Genomic DNA, 21,035 nt, shown 5'->3' on the forward strand with positions numbered 1-21,035 from the left:
TAAAAAAATCCAATCATTTGAGGCCCCTAGCGCCTCTCTGCGACTTTTAGTTTTTAAAGAAATAGTTTGAAAATATGGAGACAGACAGACATAGTGAGTTTTATAAATTAGATTTGCATTCAATATATATATATATATATATAATTATGAAACTCAAATGACCTTGTAACGAGTGATGTAACCCACTTTCTGGTTTACGACATCCGGTTGCGCATGCACGCATAAACATTAACCCACAACAACGTAAACAAATAAACACAAATCGCTTCTTTTGCAGATTTTGACCTGTGCACTGAAATATTAACGTTATTATTTCGAAATTATTATTTAACATGGGAAGAGTGGGGGTGTTTTGCAACTATTCTTTATTACAACTATACTGTCGCTATTTTCTTACAACTAAACAACTTTAACCCGTTAACAAACATAAGAACAATTGTAGTAAAACCAAGACTACTACTACTACTACTACTCTCTCCGTACCTTTTCCTTCCTTCCTTCTTTTTTTATTTTTTGTTTACATTTCTAGATACAAAATAGTTGTGTGAGAACAGTGAATTTGTTGACACATTTACTAATCTGTTTCAATATTAGTTTTATTTTATTTATTCAGGTTTTATTTTTTTGCTTCAGGTTTTAATTCATTATTTTTTTTTTTTTTAGATTTTAAGTTTCTATAACTTGGTTGAAGGATTCCAATATGGGTTTTTCATTCTTATATTTCTCATTGGTAGGTTCATGTGCATTTTTGTTGCTAAATGACTTTCGTCAGCATTCGATTTGTAGGAAAATCATGTTTAATTTTCGATTTTTGAGCAATTATTCAGAAAAATAGGTAACTTTACACGAATAGGGAGGATTTTTTTTCATGTTTGAGTGATCCGTCTGTGATTTTTCATTTTAATATATTTTCATAGAAATGTTTCTGTTATGTCAATTTTCTTTACGTCACAAGTGTCACGCTCATACATGAATTCCATAGCTAACATACTGACCCAACGGGTCACGGGTAGTCTAGTCTATATATACATTTTCTTTTAGTTTCAATTCAAGCTAATGAACCAAAGTCATTTTTGAAATCACAACTCTATCTATAAAAGTGAACGTGTCTGTCTGCCTGTGTACATTTTCCTATGCAATAACTATCAATTTTAAGTCTACAGACTCGAAATTTGATATACAGGGTACTGAGATTTGGGAAAATCTATGTGATCGGTTTTCGGGCAGAAATTTGGCTGTTAAGGGGTCAAAGTTCAACGATTTGACCTTTGAGAATTCTACCAAACTCCTCTGACAATTTTGGGTCTAAACACTTGAAATTTTAGATATAAGTTCATTGGACATGGATCTAACTTAACTTGATTTGATCCCAAAACAAACGTTAAGAGGTCATAATAGGCGTCAAAGTTTTAAAAAATTGACCTCTCTGGTCTCTACCAAATTACTCAGATAATTTCTGGTCTAAACATTTGAAATTTGACATAAAGGGTATTCAGAGATAGGGCAAGATTTTTAATCGGTTTGGGTCAAAAATTTGAGCTACCAATATATAAATGTATGTATGTATGTATGTATGTTTGCATGTCTGCCTAAAACTTCCGACAGAGGCGATACTGATCGTATCGTTTTGAAGTTCGACCTTTCAGACGACAAATATTGAAAAATTGCCTAAAAACATTAATATCTTCACCTTCAACTAGGCACTTTTCTACAGGGGGGGGGGAGTCGCTTTTTTCGACGATATTTTTGAAAGTCATCCCCTTCTTTTGATTGTCTAGCCTTAATTAAAACCTACGTCACTTTCGGTTTGGCGGTGGTCATAACAGCAAAGACGTCAGGTTTTATTCCCCCCCCCCCCCGTTCTTTTCCTCCTTTGCGGTATGGGTTCGAGCCTGCCTTCCTAACTACCACTTTTTTTTTTTTTTTTTTTTTGGCTCAACATACACCTCCAAACACTCGGGCAACCATGCTAATTTTAATATATAAAAATCGATTGAATATTATTAATTCTATAATAATATATACAAAATCCGCAAGAAGTAAAATATCATGTTTAAACGGATACTTTATGACCGGGCTTTGCCAGGCATTTGTACTAGCTTAGATAAATACTTTCGCAGTTTTAACAAAAAAGTTATAATAATATCAGAACGTCTCCATATACACTGAACATCTACAGAATGCCAACATCAATAGTCCCCTGTGGAATTTCCTGATAGTTCATAAATTTCTTTTGGCTAAAAAGACGTTTTCACTTATTCCATACTCTTATGATTTCTCAGCTCTTCCACTCAGACGTACGAAGGTGCACATTATCGAATAACGCATTTAAATCTTTACATTTTGTTTAACTATTACGTGAACATTTATTGCAGTAAACAGACGAGTCATAGTTACATTTCAAAAAAAAATTAAAGAATCATTCATTTATAAAATGTTATACATAATAAACCAAATTATCTTATCACTTAAACTCGCCCATTCATAAATAATCTGTTCCTTTTCCAACAATACAATTTACCATTTTTTTTTTTTTTTTTTTTTTTTTTCCCCACAGACGCTACATTTCTTTGAAATTTTTTTAACTATCCGAACTCTTTTTCTGTAACAGTTTTACAAGAAATTTAGGTACTTATTTAAAATTACATTTGATAACAAAAACAAAAGTACAGAAAAATCGGTATGTCCATATTATAACTAGCAAGCTACCTGGCATCACCCGGTCATAAAATATGCATAAATATTATATTTTAATTCATACAGAAACTGAACATGCGCATGCGAGTATCATATTTTTTCTAAACAGTTCTCGTCTTGTAAGTAAAAAAAAAATACTCAAGCTGAGATTGAAACCAAAGCCTAAAGACAGTCAGTCAAGTACGATAATCATTAGGCCAGTTTGCCACGGTATTTAGAAAGCGTTTTCAAACTTACTTATTTTTAACATGAGGAATCTCACGTGAACCATTTACGCATGCGTATTTGTGAAATAGCTGCCAACAGATGAAAATAACTTACACGTACCAATTTTTGTATTTTATTTTGACCCCTTAGCAATCCTTTTTTCCAGATGCAAACTGATTTAAAAGTTTTCCACATATCTGAATACCCTATATACCAAGTTTCAAGTCTAGATCAAAAAATTGTTGAGTATATAGTTTGAGAATTGTTCACAAGTACAATCTTACCTTTATAGATATATAGATAATAAAAAAAATATTGAATTTCAAGTAAAACAAATGGTACTTACGTAATTGTCGTGTCACAAATAGTAACATATCCAAAAATTACGGAAAACAGTAAGGTAAAAAAATTATTAATGAAAACAGTTTTCGATAAAGTTTAGATGAGGAATAAAATTTGTCTGACATTTTGAATTATGTTCATTGTGTGATGTAAGCAACAGAATTTAATTATCTCCCTTGTCAACTTATCTCTAGTTTTTTGGGGGTTTTTCAGTAAGCATAATAGTGATTCTGCTTAATTTCACAAATTTATTTTTTCATTAATAATTTTCGTAATTTTTAGATATGTTACTATTTGATAATTACGTAGGTAACATTTGTTTCATTTGAAATTCAATATTTTTTTGTTATTAAACTATAGAAGCACTGAAAATTCTTTATAATGTACATATTCGTTACGTAACAAAGATGTTATACTCCAAAAATAATTTAAATTGATCAAATATTTTTTCTTTTTTTTAGAAAATCAAATTTTAGGATTTTTAGCAATTAAACTTTTTAAAAATATACTCTTGGTAGTCAAATTGAGTTGTCGCCATCTATAAATATAAAAGCGAAAATGTATGTGTTCGCTTTTTCTGTATGTCTACAAAAGGCTTTTTTCAGAGAAGTGGTCGGTCGGTTCACAACTTCTTAAAACTTTTTATATTGCATGTAAATCATAATATCTCTGAGTTAACAACGGAGCTCGCCTGTCTATTTAATTTGCTTAACTTCGGGAAGATAAATATTCAACATTTGTCGCTTGCCGCATGTGGGTTAGGCCTTTTCCTATAATAAAAGCGACACTAATTGTCTAGGTATTTTTCCGGTCTCGATCGCCGGAAATGTCCGAAAGCAATCAGCTTTACTCATGTGGAAATATTATTTGCTTATATCAGAAGACAATTGCTATTCAATTTGGACAAGTGGAGCTGTTTCCCCTTACCCCCAACATATCTTGGGAAAAAATAAAAAGCGTTCCGCACTAAATGATACCCCGCAGTCAAAAGTTGACCTCATTAAGTCATTAAAACGTGCACTTGCTAATTTAAGTAATTGAATAAATTCAAACGTGTTTCCTTTAGCATCTCGCGGTGGCTCAAGGGTTAACGTCACTTTTTTTTTTTCACACTTTAATTTCCAACTTTGCCTCAAGGGTTCGGGTTCGATCCTCATACTTACCTACCAAAACATTTTTTTTTTTTTTTACTTTGCTATTTAATTCTCACTAAACTCCACACCATTTTTAACCTTTTTAGATTTCCCTTTTTTCTTTAGTTTTTATTTGTATAAATTTAAACCCATTAATTATATGACCCCCCCCCCCCATCAATAATCCTGGATATGACCTTAAACTATATCCAGTGGTGAGGCCCCAGCTTGCAGGCTTTGGGGAGTGGGAAGCCATCCTTTAATTGCCATTGCTCCCAGGTCCACTTTGACCCGGAGTGGTAGTACCTATTAGGGTCCCAACTATGGATTAAATAGAAACCGACTTGAAAACAACAAATATACTCTATTAAAAAAAAAAGTTTCTTCAAAATCACTGGACTCGGCATTAAATAACCTGAAAAAGGGTTGATATGCCGTAAAAACAAAAACAACCAATCCCCACATCAAATATACCCCCAATAAAATTTTTATGAAACCCTAATATTCCCCCTTTTTTCTTTCTTAATTATTAACCCTCTATTTTTCTAACTATTTCTAACTTTTACTCAAACCACGCAATTGTCACAAATCCAATATAAATAATAGGATGTATAATATAACTAACTAGATGTATGTTAACTTTTTGTCATGTAAATACTTTCCCACTTAACATATCTACGGTGTATATATGCTAACATTGTGGCCGAAAAAAAGCGTCCCCAACAACACTGCATTACATGTAACCCCCCCCCCATCCCAATCATGGCAATGTTTGCATTCTAACAGCCCTCAATTCATTTCAGATACGGAACCCCCACACTCTTCAATTCAACTTAATTTGATCACGATGCAAATGTATACTTCTTTCCATCTCCCTTTCTTCCCACTCGAAACAAACCATATTTTCTTCTCTTTCTCATTTTGACTTTTGCCATCTGACAAAGCAGACAGTAAATTTTCTGTCTGCGGAAACAATTGTAATGGATGAAGTCAATACTTGAGGTTGTAAAATAAAATAATATATATATATATATATAATTTATTTTTAACAAAAAATAAATATTAAATTCCAGTAATGTTCAAATACCAATTAAAGCAAAGTCAATATTAATTGACGCTTATATATCAAATATCTATAAAAGTGAATGTGTCTGTGTACATTTCCCTACGCAATAACTCTGTCAATTTTTAATCTACAGACTCGAAATTTGATATACAGGGTACTGAGATTTGGGAAAATCTATGTGATCGGTTTTCAACCAGAAATTTGGCTGTTAAAGGGTCAAAGTTCAACGATTTGACCTTTGAGAACTCTACCAAACTCCTCCGACAATTCGAGGTCTAAACAGTTGAAATTTTAGATATAGGTTCCTTGGACATGAATCTAACTTAATAACTTAGTTTTAGCCCAAAACAATAAATGTTAAGGTGTCATATAATAGGGGTCAAAGTTAAAAAAATTGTTTTTTTTTTGCTCAGCATACACCTCTAAACACCCGGGCAACGCCGGACACCCATGCTAGTATATTAAATATATAGTAGAGCCTCGGGATACGTTTTTTCAGGTTATGATGTGGAATACAATGTTTTTCTGGCCTCTGGTTACAGGTGAGTTTGCTGCTTGTATTAGTAAAATAAGAAATTGTGTTTATTTTTTTATATGTATTACAGTTATATTTTGTGTCTGATGATTAGTCATTTTGGAATATCCTTTAATGAAATGTTTAAGCTTGTCCAAATGGTTCAGAAATGGTTGTAACATTGAAGAAATACATCGCATGATAAACCTGTTATAATATTTTATTGTTTTTTGTTTTTACATAAGCAGTAATATATTGCTACACAGTCATGAGTATGTTTTGGTCAGCTAGTTACCAGTAGATTGCAAACTTTGCTTTCATATAAGCTGTATTGCTGGAAAAGGTCTCCAGTTACTGGTAACCAGCTGACCGAAACATGCTCATGACTGTGTAGCAACATATTACTGCTTATGTAAAAACAAAAAAAGAGTATACCCTGCTCTACTTTGGTATTGAGCACTCTTGTATTAACTCGTTAAACTTCATTGGTTACTTAACCTCTGGAAAACAAAAACCTCCGATTATATAATTATATACACACACATATTTAGTAATAAAATTAAGCTGAAAAATAAATTTTTAAGGGTAAGGCGCATATATATATATATATATATATATATATATATATATATAGAGAGAGAGAGAGAGAGAGAGATATAGATAGAGAAAAAATGAAAAAGAAAAATTGTGGTCAACATTTTATTGGAACAAATAAAAAGTATTTTGGCGCCATTGATTTTATTTAATAAAACCAAAAAATAAAGCCGCTTTGGCATTTTTTTAATTTTTACTTGGCCTCAGCTGTCATTGTGGATTCAAGGTATTCACCGCACCATTGGAGAACGGTCAGGGTTGCATTACGAACGTTTGTTAAGACCAATGATGTCACATTTTGCATATTTTCAACAGAAAAGTCTCCTCTGCAAAAAAAAAAAAAAAAAGATTATCAATAATTACGAAAGATTATTTTTAATGAAATCAAAAATGAATTCAGGAGAAAATATTCCATAATTTATAATACTTTCTAATATTTTATATTTGAAAGATAAAAATCAAATTCCTTAAACGACAAAACAAGACATCAAATGCCGTCTAACACATTCTATTTACTAACCTTATTTTGCATAACCTACTTATTACATTAAATATTATTGCACAGTTCTCCAAAATTCCCCTAGATTAAAAAAAACAAAAAGATACCGAACTTCCATTACTATCGATTACTATATTGTCCTTTTGACTGCTGTACACTCTTTAACCCTTATCCTCGAGTGGCCTATCGGCCTTGATAATTGATGACGCCTATGTAAAAAAAAAAAACAAAAAAACTCTGTATGATGTATGTACCTATGATGAAATGAAAATATCATGTTCCAAAAATTACGTAAATTGATCAAGTAGTTTCATTTTTAAATAAGAATATTAAATAAATGAGCCTCAGCCAGCAAGCATTTATATGGCTGATGAAATTAATTAAAACCAGATAGTCTTTCATGCTGTCAAGTGTTATCACTGGAAAGTAAACATTTTTTTTTAAATCATTCATTCCTGTTACGTGTTATTAAATACTATTACTTCATTAATGTTCATACCAAATGCCTGGTCAGTCAATTTTTATGTCCATAGATTTACAGCTGATGATCTCCAGTCGTTTTTCTGGTGTTATCGCAGTGATACTATAATCTATATATCTATAAAAGTGAATGTGTCTGTGTGTGTGTACATTTCCCTATGCAATAACTCTGTCAATTTTAAGTCTACAGACTCAAAATTTGATATACAGGGTACTGAGATTTGGGAAAATCTATGTGATCGGTTTTCGGACAGAAATTTGACTGTTAAGGGATCAAAGTTCAACGATTTGACCTTTGAGAACACTACCAAACTCCTCTGACAATTCTGGGTCTAAACAGTTGAAATTTTAAATATAGGTTCTTTGGACATGGATCTAACTCGATTTGAGCCCAAAACAATAAATGTTAAGGGGTCATAATAGGAGTCAAATTTTAAAAATTTGACCGCTTTTTTTTTTCTTTTTTTTTTTTTGCTCAACACATACATCCAAACACCCGGGCAACACCAGGCTGAAATGCTAGTATATATATATATATATATATATATATATATATATATATATATATATATATATATATTAGTGTTGGGATGATTCATTGGAATCGGAAAAATTAATGCCTATTTTCCGGAAATATAGGCGGAATGTTAGTAGGGGGAAGTCAATATTTTTGAATAGTGAAATGTAATGGTAGTTGTATTTGTAAGAGTGTTAACCGGTCTTGTCTGGGATAGTGGGAGGACTTAGCAAGTAGAGGGGGGAAATACGAACTACTTCGTCTATAGATCTGGGCAATAGTGATGATGCCTCTTGTAGGATGCAATATAGGATCTAATTATAAAGAATAAATGTATGTAACGACATGGTGTAGTGACATAAGACAGGGGTTGGAGGTTTAGACATAAATTTGTATGTGGCATCTGGTAATGAAGACCTACAACAATGTACATAAATCTAAGACAATGGCAGAATTGTTAGAATATGATCTCCAGACTATAATGGAATGGGGCCGTAAATGGATGTGTGCAGTCAGCACCAACCCTATTAAGGGTTTAACTGGCTTCCTCCGAAGGAGGAAGTTTCATCGGAGTATGAAATTCACAAGCATTCCCCAGTCGCATGTATATCCCCGTTAGGGGAGATGACGACGTTATGTTTTTGCAACTTCGACGTCCTCCTACATACAGCACCTGAACTTTCCAAATTGGTCACCCATTTTAGTAATGACCAGGCTCAACATTGCTTAACCAGTGATCTGACGGGAACTGGTGTGTCAACGTGATTATGCCGTATATACGTACATGAATGGTAACATTTAATGCTAGTAAAACTAAATTGTTCTCCTTTAACAATTACAAGACGCCTCTCCAACCACCTATATTCATGACAAAAAGCACCTTACCTGAGAATTCTACCTTCAAACTCCTCGGCCTAACATTTGCGGGCAATATGAACTGGAACATATAGAGGACATTGCAAAGGCTGCTGCAAAGGAGGGTTCCCTCTATCGAGCTAGAAGATTACTCACGCCTGAGAGTATCCTGTACCTTTACAAGGCAACCATTCACCCATGCATGGAGTATTGTTGCCACATCTGGGCTGGTGTATCTACCACTAGTCTCCCTCAATTTAATCAACTAAGCTCCAGCCCATCTCATTGCCACAATATTTTAATGGAATGTGTTCTGATGAACTCATTGCACTTGTGCCCCCTCGACGTACATATCTCCAACAAACCCGCTTAGCAATAAGCTATCACCCCTTCACTGTTGTTGTCCCTAAATGCCAGAAAGCTTTCTATTCTAATAGTTTCTTCCCTCGAACAGCTAGACTTTGGAATTCCCTTCCTACTGTCTGCTTCCCTCGCTGTACTGATATGCAGACGTTTAAATGTAACAAACAAATATCTTGTTAATCTTTCCTAGACATGGCCCCAAATAGTAGCCCTTTGCATCCAAGTGGCGATATGCTCTGTAAGGGGTGAGCATAAATAAAAAAAAAAATTTAGTGCAATTCCTATTCTGAGGAGTAAAGGTGGAATAAATTAAAAATTTTACATGAATGATTCTGCGCTACGAAACAGGTGCTGACAGCAATTAAATATTTCAACATACTTAAAGAAATAAACGGTAAGATGGACAACATCTTGAAATTTGGAATATAGATTTTTGTCATTTATATATATATGTATACTAGCTGGACGCCTGGCATTGCCCGGTCATAAAATACGCTTAAACATGATATTTTAATTTATGAAGATTGCGTATGTATTATTATAGAATCAATCCTTTATTGATTATTTTATATTACAAGGAATAATTTGCACGGTGGACTAATTCGCAAAAAAAAGAAAAAAAAAAAAATGATAATGTCATTCATCAAATTCCGTCTGTGTTTGTTTACAATATCATGTCAGCTGATATTTGGGCTTGACGATGAATGCCCTGGAAAAGTCACTTCTGATTAATGTTCACTTGTAAAATATGCAAATGAAGAAATGATTTGCAGCAATTTTAAATGGTACCAATTCTTTTATTTGATTGAACTCATTAATAAGAAAAAAAATTAAAATAAATTGGTGAGATGCACCCGGTTTGAACAGGGAATCATTCGATCTGTAGTCAATTGCTTTACCGCTGAGCTTATTTCCAGATGACAATAAAGCTAGTTTTTTTTTTAAGAAATGATTTGCTGAGATTTTATTATTTCTGTTGGCCAATGTAACGTTAAATATTCCCCAGTAAAAATTCTTTTTTTTATCTATAAGAGACTAAAAACTATTCTGTTTCAGAGCCTATGATGAAGAAACTCGCACGCACACATAAAGTGACTTTTATATAAGAGTGGATATACATCTCCACTCTTATATAAAAGTCACTTTGTATGTGTATATGAGTTTCTTTCCTCATAGGTTCTGAAACGGCTGAGCCTGTCTTTCGTATGTATTCTATTCTAGCATAGAGGTCAAGCAGATCATCAGGTATGCAAAGGTTACTAACATCTTAAATGAAAGTGTTTCCGTGGCATAAATTGGATTTGAACTTGTCATACCCAGGGTGTCAGTTCAGATTGTTAACTACTTAGTCTCCCCTCCCCCCAAAGTAGGATTTACTGAGTGGGGGTGGGGTTGGGGATCTGTAGCAGATTCACAGAGTGTGGGTTTCTGTATCAGATTTATTGAGTACATTCGGGGGGCCGGGGGGCCCGTAGCAGATTTACCAAGTACAAGGAGTCTTGCACTTGGTAAATCTGCTAAAGGCCCTGCATTTGGTGTTTGTGTTTCCCAGAATAAGATGAGCCTTATCATAATTGGATAGTTTGTTGTTCAGTAAAATCCATCATTTAACATCTGTTAAAATAAAACTTTGTTACTCGTTAGAAATTGTCAGTTTGTTGTCGGGGAATCCTTTCATTGCAATACTGTGAGCACATGAATGATACTGGCGTCAGAATCGAGCACAGGTCAATCAGTTTTTTTATGCTCATATTATCTCCAGTGATTTTTCTGATGTTGCCTCAGTCAGATTATATATATATATATATATATATATATAACCAGTAGAGTTTAGTTTCCTAGAAGTACATCCAATGAAACAACATGTGTCTACCAAAATAGTGCTCAATGAGTGAACAGAGCAGGTATATTAATTTTATTTATACAAACATTAATGACTACATATGTGCATACATGTTTCTGTAATCACCCACGTTGGGGGATTACGTCTTCAGGCCAAGAATTACCTTCAAAAGTGACATTTCCACCAAATACATTTTTCTATTTCGTTTATCAAGTTAAAATACAACCTGGGTGGGAGTCAAAAAAAAAAAACAAACAAAAAAAAAAAACGCTAAAAGGATGATTGAGGTCTTTGAAGATAATAAACATCTTTTTCTTTTCCCCTTCCCTCATCCAACCTAACTTTTGGCTTTTTATGGCATAGGGTACTTGAGAGTTTAGTTTTCTTGTCTTTTTTTTTTTTTTTTTTTTTTTTTTTTTTTTTACAAAGGCATCACCACATTATCAAGGCCCAGAGGCCACTCAAGGATAAGGGTTAAAGAGTGTACAGTAGAAGTTGGTCAATATAGTAATCATTAGTAATGAAAATTTGGCAAATTTAATAACTTATATGGAACGGCTCATCAAGAACTTATTTACTTTAGACTTGAACAAAACCATATTGTAGTCAGCCGGAAAGCAGGAAAACGGAAGACAATTCCACAGGCGTGCAGTTCTAAGAAAGAAGCTTTGTTCATGGAATCTACGTTTAGGTTTAGGCACAGATAAAGAGTGGGGGAAATTATTGATAGTGTTTACAGCTAGACGAGTGTTTCTTGTGAAAGTTTGGCGAGGGGGGACCATAGATTGAAGCTCAGTTGAACACTTTCCATGAAAATAACGATACATCAGAGACAAACTCGCAACATCTCTTCTGTGAGATAGAGGTTGCAAGGAGGAGAAAAGGACATCTCCTACGAGGCTACGAAGTCTATTTTGAACTCTATCAAGGCAGGACAAGTTCTTTCTAGCAGCTCCTGCCCAGATGTGGCAACAGTATTCCATCCTTGGACGTACCTGGCTCTTATATAGATAGAGAATAGCATCAGCAGTGAGATATCTACTGGATCGATAGAAAGATCCCACCATTTTTCCAGCGGCCTTGGCAACAGATTTGATATACGTGTTCCATTTAAGATCAGGAGTAATGGTCAAGCCCAGAAGCTTGTCAAAACTTGAGGCCTCCTGAAGACGAGAGCCATTCATTTCAATTGATGACAAATGTGGATTAGAATGTTGATGATGTAAAGAGAGAAGCTTGGTTTTAGATGCATTAAAAGTAACCAGCCACTCCTTTCCCCATTGTACTACGTGCTCAAGATCAGAGGAGAGAGAATTGGAGAGAACTTGCTCGTTTACTGTCTTAGATGTGGTACCATAAATGGTAGTGTCGTCAGCATAAATGTCTACAAATGATGTAAGGATATGATTTGGAAGATCATTAATGTAGATCAGGAAAAGAGTTGGGCCCAGGATGGATCCCTGAGGGACACCGGCATTAATATTGTGAGCTTCTGATTTTTGCCCCTCAACTACTACTCTTATGAATCTATCAGAAAGAAATGATTTAATAATTGAGAAGACTTTTCCAGCTATACCATAGCTAGCGATCTTATGAAGTAAACCTTTATGCCATACCCTATCAAAGGCTTTAGATATGTCAAGAGCAATTGCCCTAGAAAGATTGCCACCGTCGAGAGATTTGCTAATCCTATGCGATATAACTGTAAGGACATCTGCTGTAGATCTAGCAGAACGGAAACCATATTGAGTGTCACTAAGAAGGTTATTTTTGTTGAGATGTTTGATTACTTCTGTATTTAATACAGATTCTAGCAACTTACTCATGACGCACAGGAGACTTATTGGCCTGTACTGAGAGGGGGATGAGCGATCACCTGAATTCTTAAATACAGGGCATACTGATGAGATTTTCCAGGGAGATGGGAAACTATTCTCCTTAAGACAACGTTTAAACAGTTTTGTAAGTATGGGCGCTAGTTCAGGTTGAAGTTTTTTGAGTACTATAATTGGAATACCATCAGGGCCAGTTGCTTTACTGGAATCAAGGTTTTTGATTAGCTTGGCAACATCACGTACAGATATACGTATATCACATAGCGTGTTTTCTGATACAAGAGGAAATATTGGGGGTTGGCGGTCTTGGTCGCAAAGGGTAGAATTAGCTGCAAAGTTCTTGACAAAGAGTTTGGCTTTGTCTGATGCTGACGAGATTACCTCAGATCCATTGATAATAGTTGGGATGGAGCACACGCTTCTGTTCAGGATTCTGTTTGCTATTTGCCAAAACTGGTGGGAACCAAGCCGCTGCTCAGCTACTTTGGACTTAACAGATTGAGCATACAACTCTCTTGCGTTCCTTATTACTTTCTTACAATGGTTGCTGGCAGTCCTGAAAACGGCTTTAGTTTCCATACATCTATTACGTTTGAAGCAGTGGAAAAAGTGATTTCTGTGCGCAATGGCAGCAGCACATTCTGGAGAGAACCATGGCTGGCTGTTAGGTTTTTGCTGAAATTTTTTAGAGGGTATGAAATGGTCAATACCTACAATTAACCATTCAGTTAGGTCTAATACTATAGAGGACACATCCTTTTTAAACATGGAATGCAGAGGTAGATCAGATATAAATGTACGGAAGCTATCCCAGTCAGCCTTAGTGTATCGATATACTGTACGATGAAGAGGTACGTCTGGGGACTTATTACATTTCATTTTTATCTTAATTGATACAACAGAGTGGTCGGAAGATCCAAGAGGCGACAGAACAGAAACTGAACATAGTTCAGGGCAAGTTGTGAGAAAAAGGTCTAGTAGGCTCGCATACTGGCCGTCATTATCGGGCACACGGGTAGGTTCCTGAACAATCTGAGTGAGGTCATAGGCAATGGAGAAATCATGACAGAACCTCCCCTCATCATCGGTCTTGTTTGAGTGGGTCAACCATTCGACGTTGTGAACATTGAAGTCTCCACATACGTGAATGTTAGCTGAAGGATAAGTAGAAAGGACTTGGTCAATTTTCTCAGATATGCTTTGAAAGATAGTAACTCCGCTGTTGTGGGGGCGATAGAGAGTAAATATAAATGCAGTAGTGTGAGCTAAAGCAACCCGGAAGCACATATAAGGTAAGTTAGGATCTTCCCTGGAGATGTCCCTCCCACATGGAAAGCTATCTTTAATATAGGCACATATTCCATGCCCATGGCGATCTTGGGGGTCAGATTTAGAAGTTAAGTTAGAGTATCCTGTAATTGCAAACTCATCAAGGGAAATAGCCTGTCCAATGCCAGTTTCACTTAAAAATAAAAGGTCTGGTTTAGTCTCCTGTAATTGGGTTTCAACCTCTGGAAGGTTAGAACGTAGACCCCTGATGTTGGAGAAGGAGACATGGTAGTAGGGGTCTACGTTGGAAGTTGGAGAACCGGGTTTAATCGTGTATTTTTTCTTGAAACTTGTCATGATGAAATTTTGGAATTTGTGGACTAGGTCGACAGATTTACTTAGAGCAGGACAGAGAGGGGAAACTAAGAGAGAAAAAGAAACGAAGAATTTTTTTTTTTCTTTTTTGTACCACATGATAAGGTAAAGCCGTAACAATTACCCACTAGTATGGCATCGAGAGGCCCCACCAGAAGCTACTGCATGGTCCAGATTCCATTCACCAAATGGCAATACAGCAGCCCCAGTACTTTGCACCTGCTGATAGGACAGCCTCCTTAGTGGTTAATCCAAGGTTCGGGTCCCTGACTATCAGGCGGATAACGTCAGCCCAGACAAAACGTTTACCTCCAGCACCCTTACTAGTGACATGGCTACAAGGATAGACATAGAAACAGAAAATTTCCACCAACTCTGCCAACTGTTCGCGCAAAAATACTGCCAACCTAGAAAACAGCTTTTTCTTCTCCCTTTGTCAGAAAAATCACTCATTTAAAAATGAGGACTGAGGGACAAATAAGAAGAAGCGAGAGTAACAGGAGCTGCCGATAACGCATCCACAATGCGTTTTCTACTCTCCATTAAAAAAAAAAAAAAAAAAAAAAATAAAAAAAAAAAAATAAAAAATAAAAAATAACTATTAAGTATTGTACTTAATAAAAGTCCAACGGACCTGTTTAAGGGAAAGTATGGTGATAGATTCCCCTCCCACGAACTAAAAATGAGTACAATTAGGTAATCTATTTTTGCAATCAACTCGGTAGATAAATAAACATTTATGGACGAGAAAAAAAAAAAAAAAAAAAAAAAAAAATTAAAGCTAGCATTTAATACAACAGAAATACATAAATTAAATACTGAAATAAAATGTAGTTATTAATATTTGAATCTTAAAATAAAAAGTGCGAATTAATAGAGAAAATCACTTATCACAACAACGCATTCCGTCTCCAAACTAGTGAAGAATTTAACTTTTAATAGCGTTCAGAAGATTTTTTTTTTTAAATTAACCGTTAAGAGAAAGCGTGATTTTATTCTGAACTTTAACTAATCACGTTTTAAGCAACTTATGATATAAAACAAAATCGGATGGGGGGGGGTTCTTCCGAAGGTTAGTTGGTGACGTTATAAGTAATTGCGAGATAAGATGGGAGCCAGAAATTAGGGGTGGGGGACTGAAAATGATAATATAATGGATTGATTATACAATATTTAAGATCAACTTGGTAGATAAACATTTATGGACGAGAAAAAAAAAAAAAAAAAAAAAAAAAAAAAAATTAAAGCTAGCATTTAATACAACAGAAATACATAAATTAAATACTGAAATAAAATGTAGTTATTAATATTTGAATCTTAAAATAAAAAGTGCGAATTAATAGAGAAAATCACTTATCACAACAACGCATTCCGTCTCCAAACTAGTGAAGAATTTAACTTTTAATAGCGTTCAGAAGATTTTTTTTTTTTAAATTAACCGTTAAGAGAAAGCGTGATTTTATTCTGAACTTTAACTAATCACGTTTTAAGCAACTTATGATATAAAACAAAATCGGATGGGGGGGGGGGGTTTCTTCCGAAGGTTAGTTGGTGACGTTATAAGTAATTGCGAGATAAGATGGGAGCCAGAAATTAGGGGTGGGGGACTGAAAATGATAATATAATGGATTGATTATACAATATTTAAGATCAACTTGGTAGATAAACATTTATGGACGAGAAAAAAAAAAAAAAAAAAAAAAAAAAAAAAAAAAAAAAAATTAAAGCTAGCATTTAATACAACAGAAATACATAAATTAAATACTGAAATAAAATGTAGTTATTAATATTTGAATCTTAAAATAAAAAGTGCGAATTAATAGAGAAAATCACTTATCACAACAACGCATTCCGTCTCCAAACTAGTGAAGAATTTAACTTTTAATAGCGTTCAGAAGATTTTTTTTTTTAAATTAACCGTTAAGAGAAAGCGTGATTTTATTCTGAACTTTAACTAATCACGTTTTAAGCAACTTATGATATAAAACAAAATCGGATGGGGGGGGGGTTCTTCCGAAGGTTAGTTGGTGACGTTATAAGTAATTGCGAGATAAGATGGGAGCCAGAAATTAGGGGTGGGGGACTGAAAATGATAATATAATGGATTGATTATACAATATTTAAGATCAACTTGGTAGATAAACATTTATGGACGAGAAAAAAAAAAAAAAAAAAAAAAAAAAATTAAAGCTAGCATTTAATACAACAGAAATACATAAATTAAATACTGAAATAAAATGTAGTTATTAATATTTGAATCTTAAAATAAAAAGTGCGAATTAATAGAGAAAATCACTTATCACAACAACGCATTCCGTCTCCAAACTAGTGAAGAATTTAACTTTTAATAGCGTTCAGAAGATTTTTTTTTTTTAAATTAACCGTTAAGAGAAAGCGTGATTTTATTCTGAACTTTAACTAATCACGTTTTAAGCAACTTATGATATAAAACAAAATCGGATGGGGGGGGGGGTTTCTTCCGAAGGTTAGTTGGTGACGTTATAAGTAATTGCGAGATAAGATGGGAGCCAGAAATTAGGGGTGGGGGACTGAAAATGATAATATAATGGATTGATTATACAATATTTAAGATCAACTTGGTAGATAAACATTTATGGACGAGAAAAAAAAAAAAAAAAAAAAAAAAAAAAAAAAAAAAAAAATTAAAGCTAGCATTTAATACAACAGAAATACATAAATTAAATACTGAAATAAAATGTAGTTATTAATATTTGAATCTTAAAATAAAAAGTGCGAATTAATAGAGAAAATCACTTATCACAACAACGCATTCCGTCTCCAAACTAGTGAAGAATTTAACTTTTAATAGCGTTCAGAAGATTTTTTTTTTTAAATTAACCGTTAAGAGAAAGCGTGATTTTATTCTGAACTTTAACTAATCACGTTTTAAGCAACTTATGATATAAAACAAAATCGGATGGGGGGGGGGGTTCTTCCGAAGGTTAGTTGGTGACGTTATAAGTATATAAGTAATTGCGAGATAAGATGGGAGCCAGAAATTAGGGGTGGGGGACTGAAAATGATAATATAATGGATTGATTATACAATATTTAAGATCAACTTGGTAGATAAACATTTATGGACGAGAAAAAAAAAAAAAAAAAAAAAAAAAAAAAAAAAATTAAAGCTAGCATTTAATACAACAGAAATACATAAATTAAATACTGAAATAAAATGTAGTTATTAATATTTGAATCTTAAAATAAAAAGTGCGAATTAATAGAGAAAATCACTTATCACAACAACGCATTCCGTCTCCAAACTAGTGAAGAATTTAACTTTTAATAGCGTTCAGAAGATTTTTTTTTTTAAATTAACCGTTAAGAGAAAGCGTGATTTTATTCTGAACTTTAACTAATCACGTTTTAAGCAACTTATGATATAAAACAAAATCGGATGGGGGGGGGTTCTTCCGAAGGTTAGTTGGTGACGTTATAAGTAATTGCGAGATAAGATGGGAGCCAGAAATTAGGGGTGGGGGACTGAAAATGATAATATAATGGATTGATTATACAATATTTAAGATCAACTTGGTAGATAAACATTTATGGACGAGAAAAAAAAAAAAAAAAAAAAAAAAAAAAAAAAATTAAAGCTAGCATTTAATACAACAGAAATACATAAATTAAATACTGAAATAAAATGTAGTTATTAATATTTGAATCTTAAAATAAAAAGTGCGAATTAATAGAGAAAATCACTTATCACAACAACGCATTCCGTCTCCAAACTAGTGAAGAATTTAACTTTTAATAGCGTTCAGAAGATTTTTTTTTTTTAAATTAACCGTTAAGAGAAAGCGTGATTTTATTCTGAACTTTAACTAATCACGTTTTAAGCAACTTATGATATAAAACAAAATCGGATGGGGGGGGGGGGGTTTCTTCCGAAGGTTAGTTGGTGACGTTATAAGTAATTGCGAGATAAGATGGGAGCCAGAAATTAGGGGTGGGGGACTGAAAATGATAATATAATGGATTGATTATACAATATTTAAGATCAACTTGGTAGATAAACATTTATGGACGAGAAAAAAAAAAAAAAAAAAAAAAAAAAAAAAAAAAAAAAAAAATTAAAGCTAGCATTTAATACAACAGAAATACATAAATTAAATACTGAAATAAAATGTAGTTATTAATATTTGAATCTTAAAATAAAAAGTGCGAATTAATAGAGAAAATCACTTATCACAACAACGCATTCCGTCTCCAAACTAGTGAAGAATTTAACTTTTAATAGCGTTCAGAAGATTTTTTTTTTTAAATTAACCGTTAAGAGAAAGCGTGATTTTATTCTGAACTTTAACTAATCACGTTTTAAGCAACTTATGATATAAAACAAAATCGGATGGGGGGGGGGTTCTTCCGAAGGTTAGTTGGTGACGTTATAAGTAATTGCGAGATAAGATGGGAGCCAGAAATTAGGGGTGGGGGACTGAAAATGATAATATAATGGATTGATTATACAATATTTAAGATCAACTTGGTAGATAAACATTTATGGACGAGAAAAAAAAAAAAAAAAAAAAAAAAAAAAAAAAAAAAAAAAATTAAAGCTAGCATTTAATACAACAGAAATACATAAATTAAATACTGAAATAAAATGTAGTTATTAATATTTGAATCTTAAAATAAAAAGTGCGAATTAATAGAGAAAATCACTTATCACAACAACGCATTCCGTCTCCAAACTAGTGAAGAATTTAACTTTTAATAGCGTTCAGAAGATTTTTTTTTTTTAAATTAACCGTTAAGAGAAAGCGTGATTTTATTCTGAACTTTAACTAATCACGTTTTAAGCAACTTATGATATAAAACAAAATCGGATGGGGGGGGGGGTTTCTTCCGAAGGTTAGTTGGTGACGTTATAAGTAATTGCGAGATAAGATGGGAGCCAGAAATTAGGGGTGGGGGACTGAAAATGATAATATAATGGATTGATTATACAATATTTAAGATCAACTTGGTAGATAAACATTTATGGACGAGAAAAAAAAAAAAAAAAAAAAAAAAAAAAAAAAAAAAAATTAAAGCTAGCATTTAATACAACAGAAATACATAAATTAAATACTGAAATAAAATGTAGTTATTAATATTTGAATCTTAAAATAAAAAGTGCGAATTAATAGAGAAAATCACTTATCACAACAACGCATTCCGTCTCCAAACTAGTGAAGAATTTAACTTTTAATAGCGTTCAGAAGATTTTTTTTTTTAAATTAACCGTTAAGAGAAAGCGTGATTTTATTCTGAACTTTAACTAATCACGTTTTAAGCAACTTATGATATAAAACAAAATCGGATGGGGGGGGGGGTTCTTCCGAAGGTTAGTTGGTGACGTTATAAGTATATAAGTAATTGCGAGATAAGATGGGAGCCAGAAATTAGGGGTGGGGGACTGAAAATGATAATATAATGGATTGATTATACAATATTTAAGATCAACTTGGTAGATAAACATTTATGGACGAGAAAAAAAAAAAAAAAAAAAAAAAAAAAAAAAAAAATTAAAGCTAGCATTTAATACAACAGAAATACATAAATTAAATACTGAAATAAAATGTAGTTATTAATATTTGAATCTTAAAATAAAAAGTGCGAATTAATAGAGAAAATCACTTATCACAACAACGCATTCCGTCTCCAAACTAGTGAAGAATTTAACTTTTAATAGCGTTCAGAAGATTTTTTTTTTTAAATTAACCGTTAAGAGAAAGCGTGATTTTATTCTGAACTTTAACTAATCACGTTTTAAGCAACTTATGATATAAAACAAAATCGGATGGGGGGGGGGGTTTCTTCCGAAGGTTAGTTGGTGACGTTATAAGTAATTGCGAGATAAGATGGGAGCCAGAAATTAGGGGTGGGGGACTGAAAATGATAATATAATGGATTGATTATACAATATTTAAGATCAACTTGGTAGATAAACATTTATGGACGAGAAAAAAAAAAAAAAAAAAAAAAAAAAAAAAAAAAATTAAAGCTAGCATTTAATACAACAGAAATACATAAATTAAATACTGAAATAAAATGTAGTTATTAATATTTGAATCTTAAAATAAAAAGTGCGAATTAATAGAGAAAATCACTTATCACAACAACGCATTCCGTCTCCAAACTAGTGAAGAATTTAACTTTTAATAGCGTTCAGAAGATTTTTTTTTTTTAAATTAACCGTTAAGAGAAAGCGTGATTTTATTCTGAACTTTAACTAATCACGTTTTAAGCAACTTATGATATAAAACAAAATCGGATGGGGGGGGGGGTTTCTTCCGAAGGTTAGTTGGTGACGTTATAAGTAATTGCGAGATAAGATGGGAGCCAGAAATTAGGGGTGGGGGACTGAAAATGATAATATAATGGATTGATTATACAATATTTAAGATCAACTTGGTAGATAAACATTTATGGACGAGAAAAAAA

General features: G+C 33.1%; 1 protein-coding gene across 1 annotated transcript in view; it reads right to left on the reverse strand.

Moving 5' to 3' along the window:
- Positions 1-6,644: 6,644 nt before the first annotated feature.
- The window catches only part of LOC145287734 (transmembrane protein 214-A-like), a 119,836-nt gene continuing 105,445 nt past the window's right edge, over positions 6,645-21,035 (reverse strand). The window contains exon 16 of the mRNA XM_080135497.1: positions 6,645-6,879. Within this exon, the coding sequence (XP_079991623.1) occupies positions 6,747-6,879 (133 nt within the window). The 3' untranslated portion in view covers positions 6,645-6,746. The remainder of the gene's footprint in view (positions 6,880-21,035) is intronic.

The sequence above is a fragment of the Euprymna scolopes genome, chromosome 11 (genome assembly GCF_053919585.1).
Source record: "Euprymna scolopes isolate OS-2025 chromosome 11, ASM5391958v1, whole genome shotgun sequence".
Lineage (NCBI taxonomy): Eukaryota > Metazoa > Mollusca > Cephalopoda > Sepiida > Sepiolidae > Euprymna > Euprymna scolopes.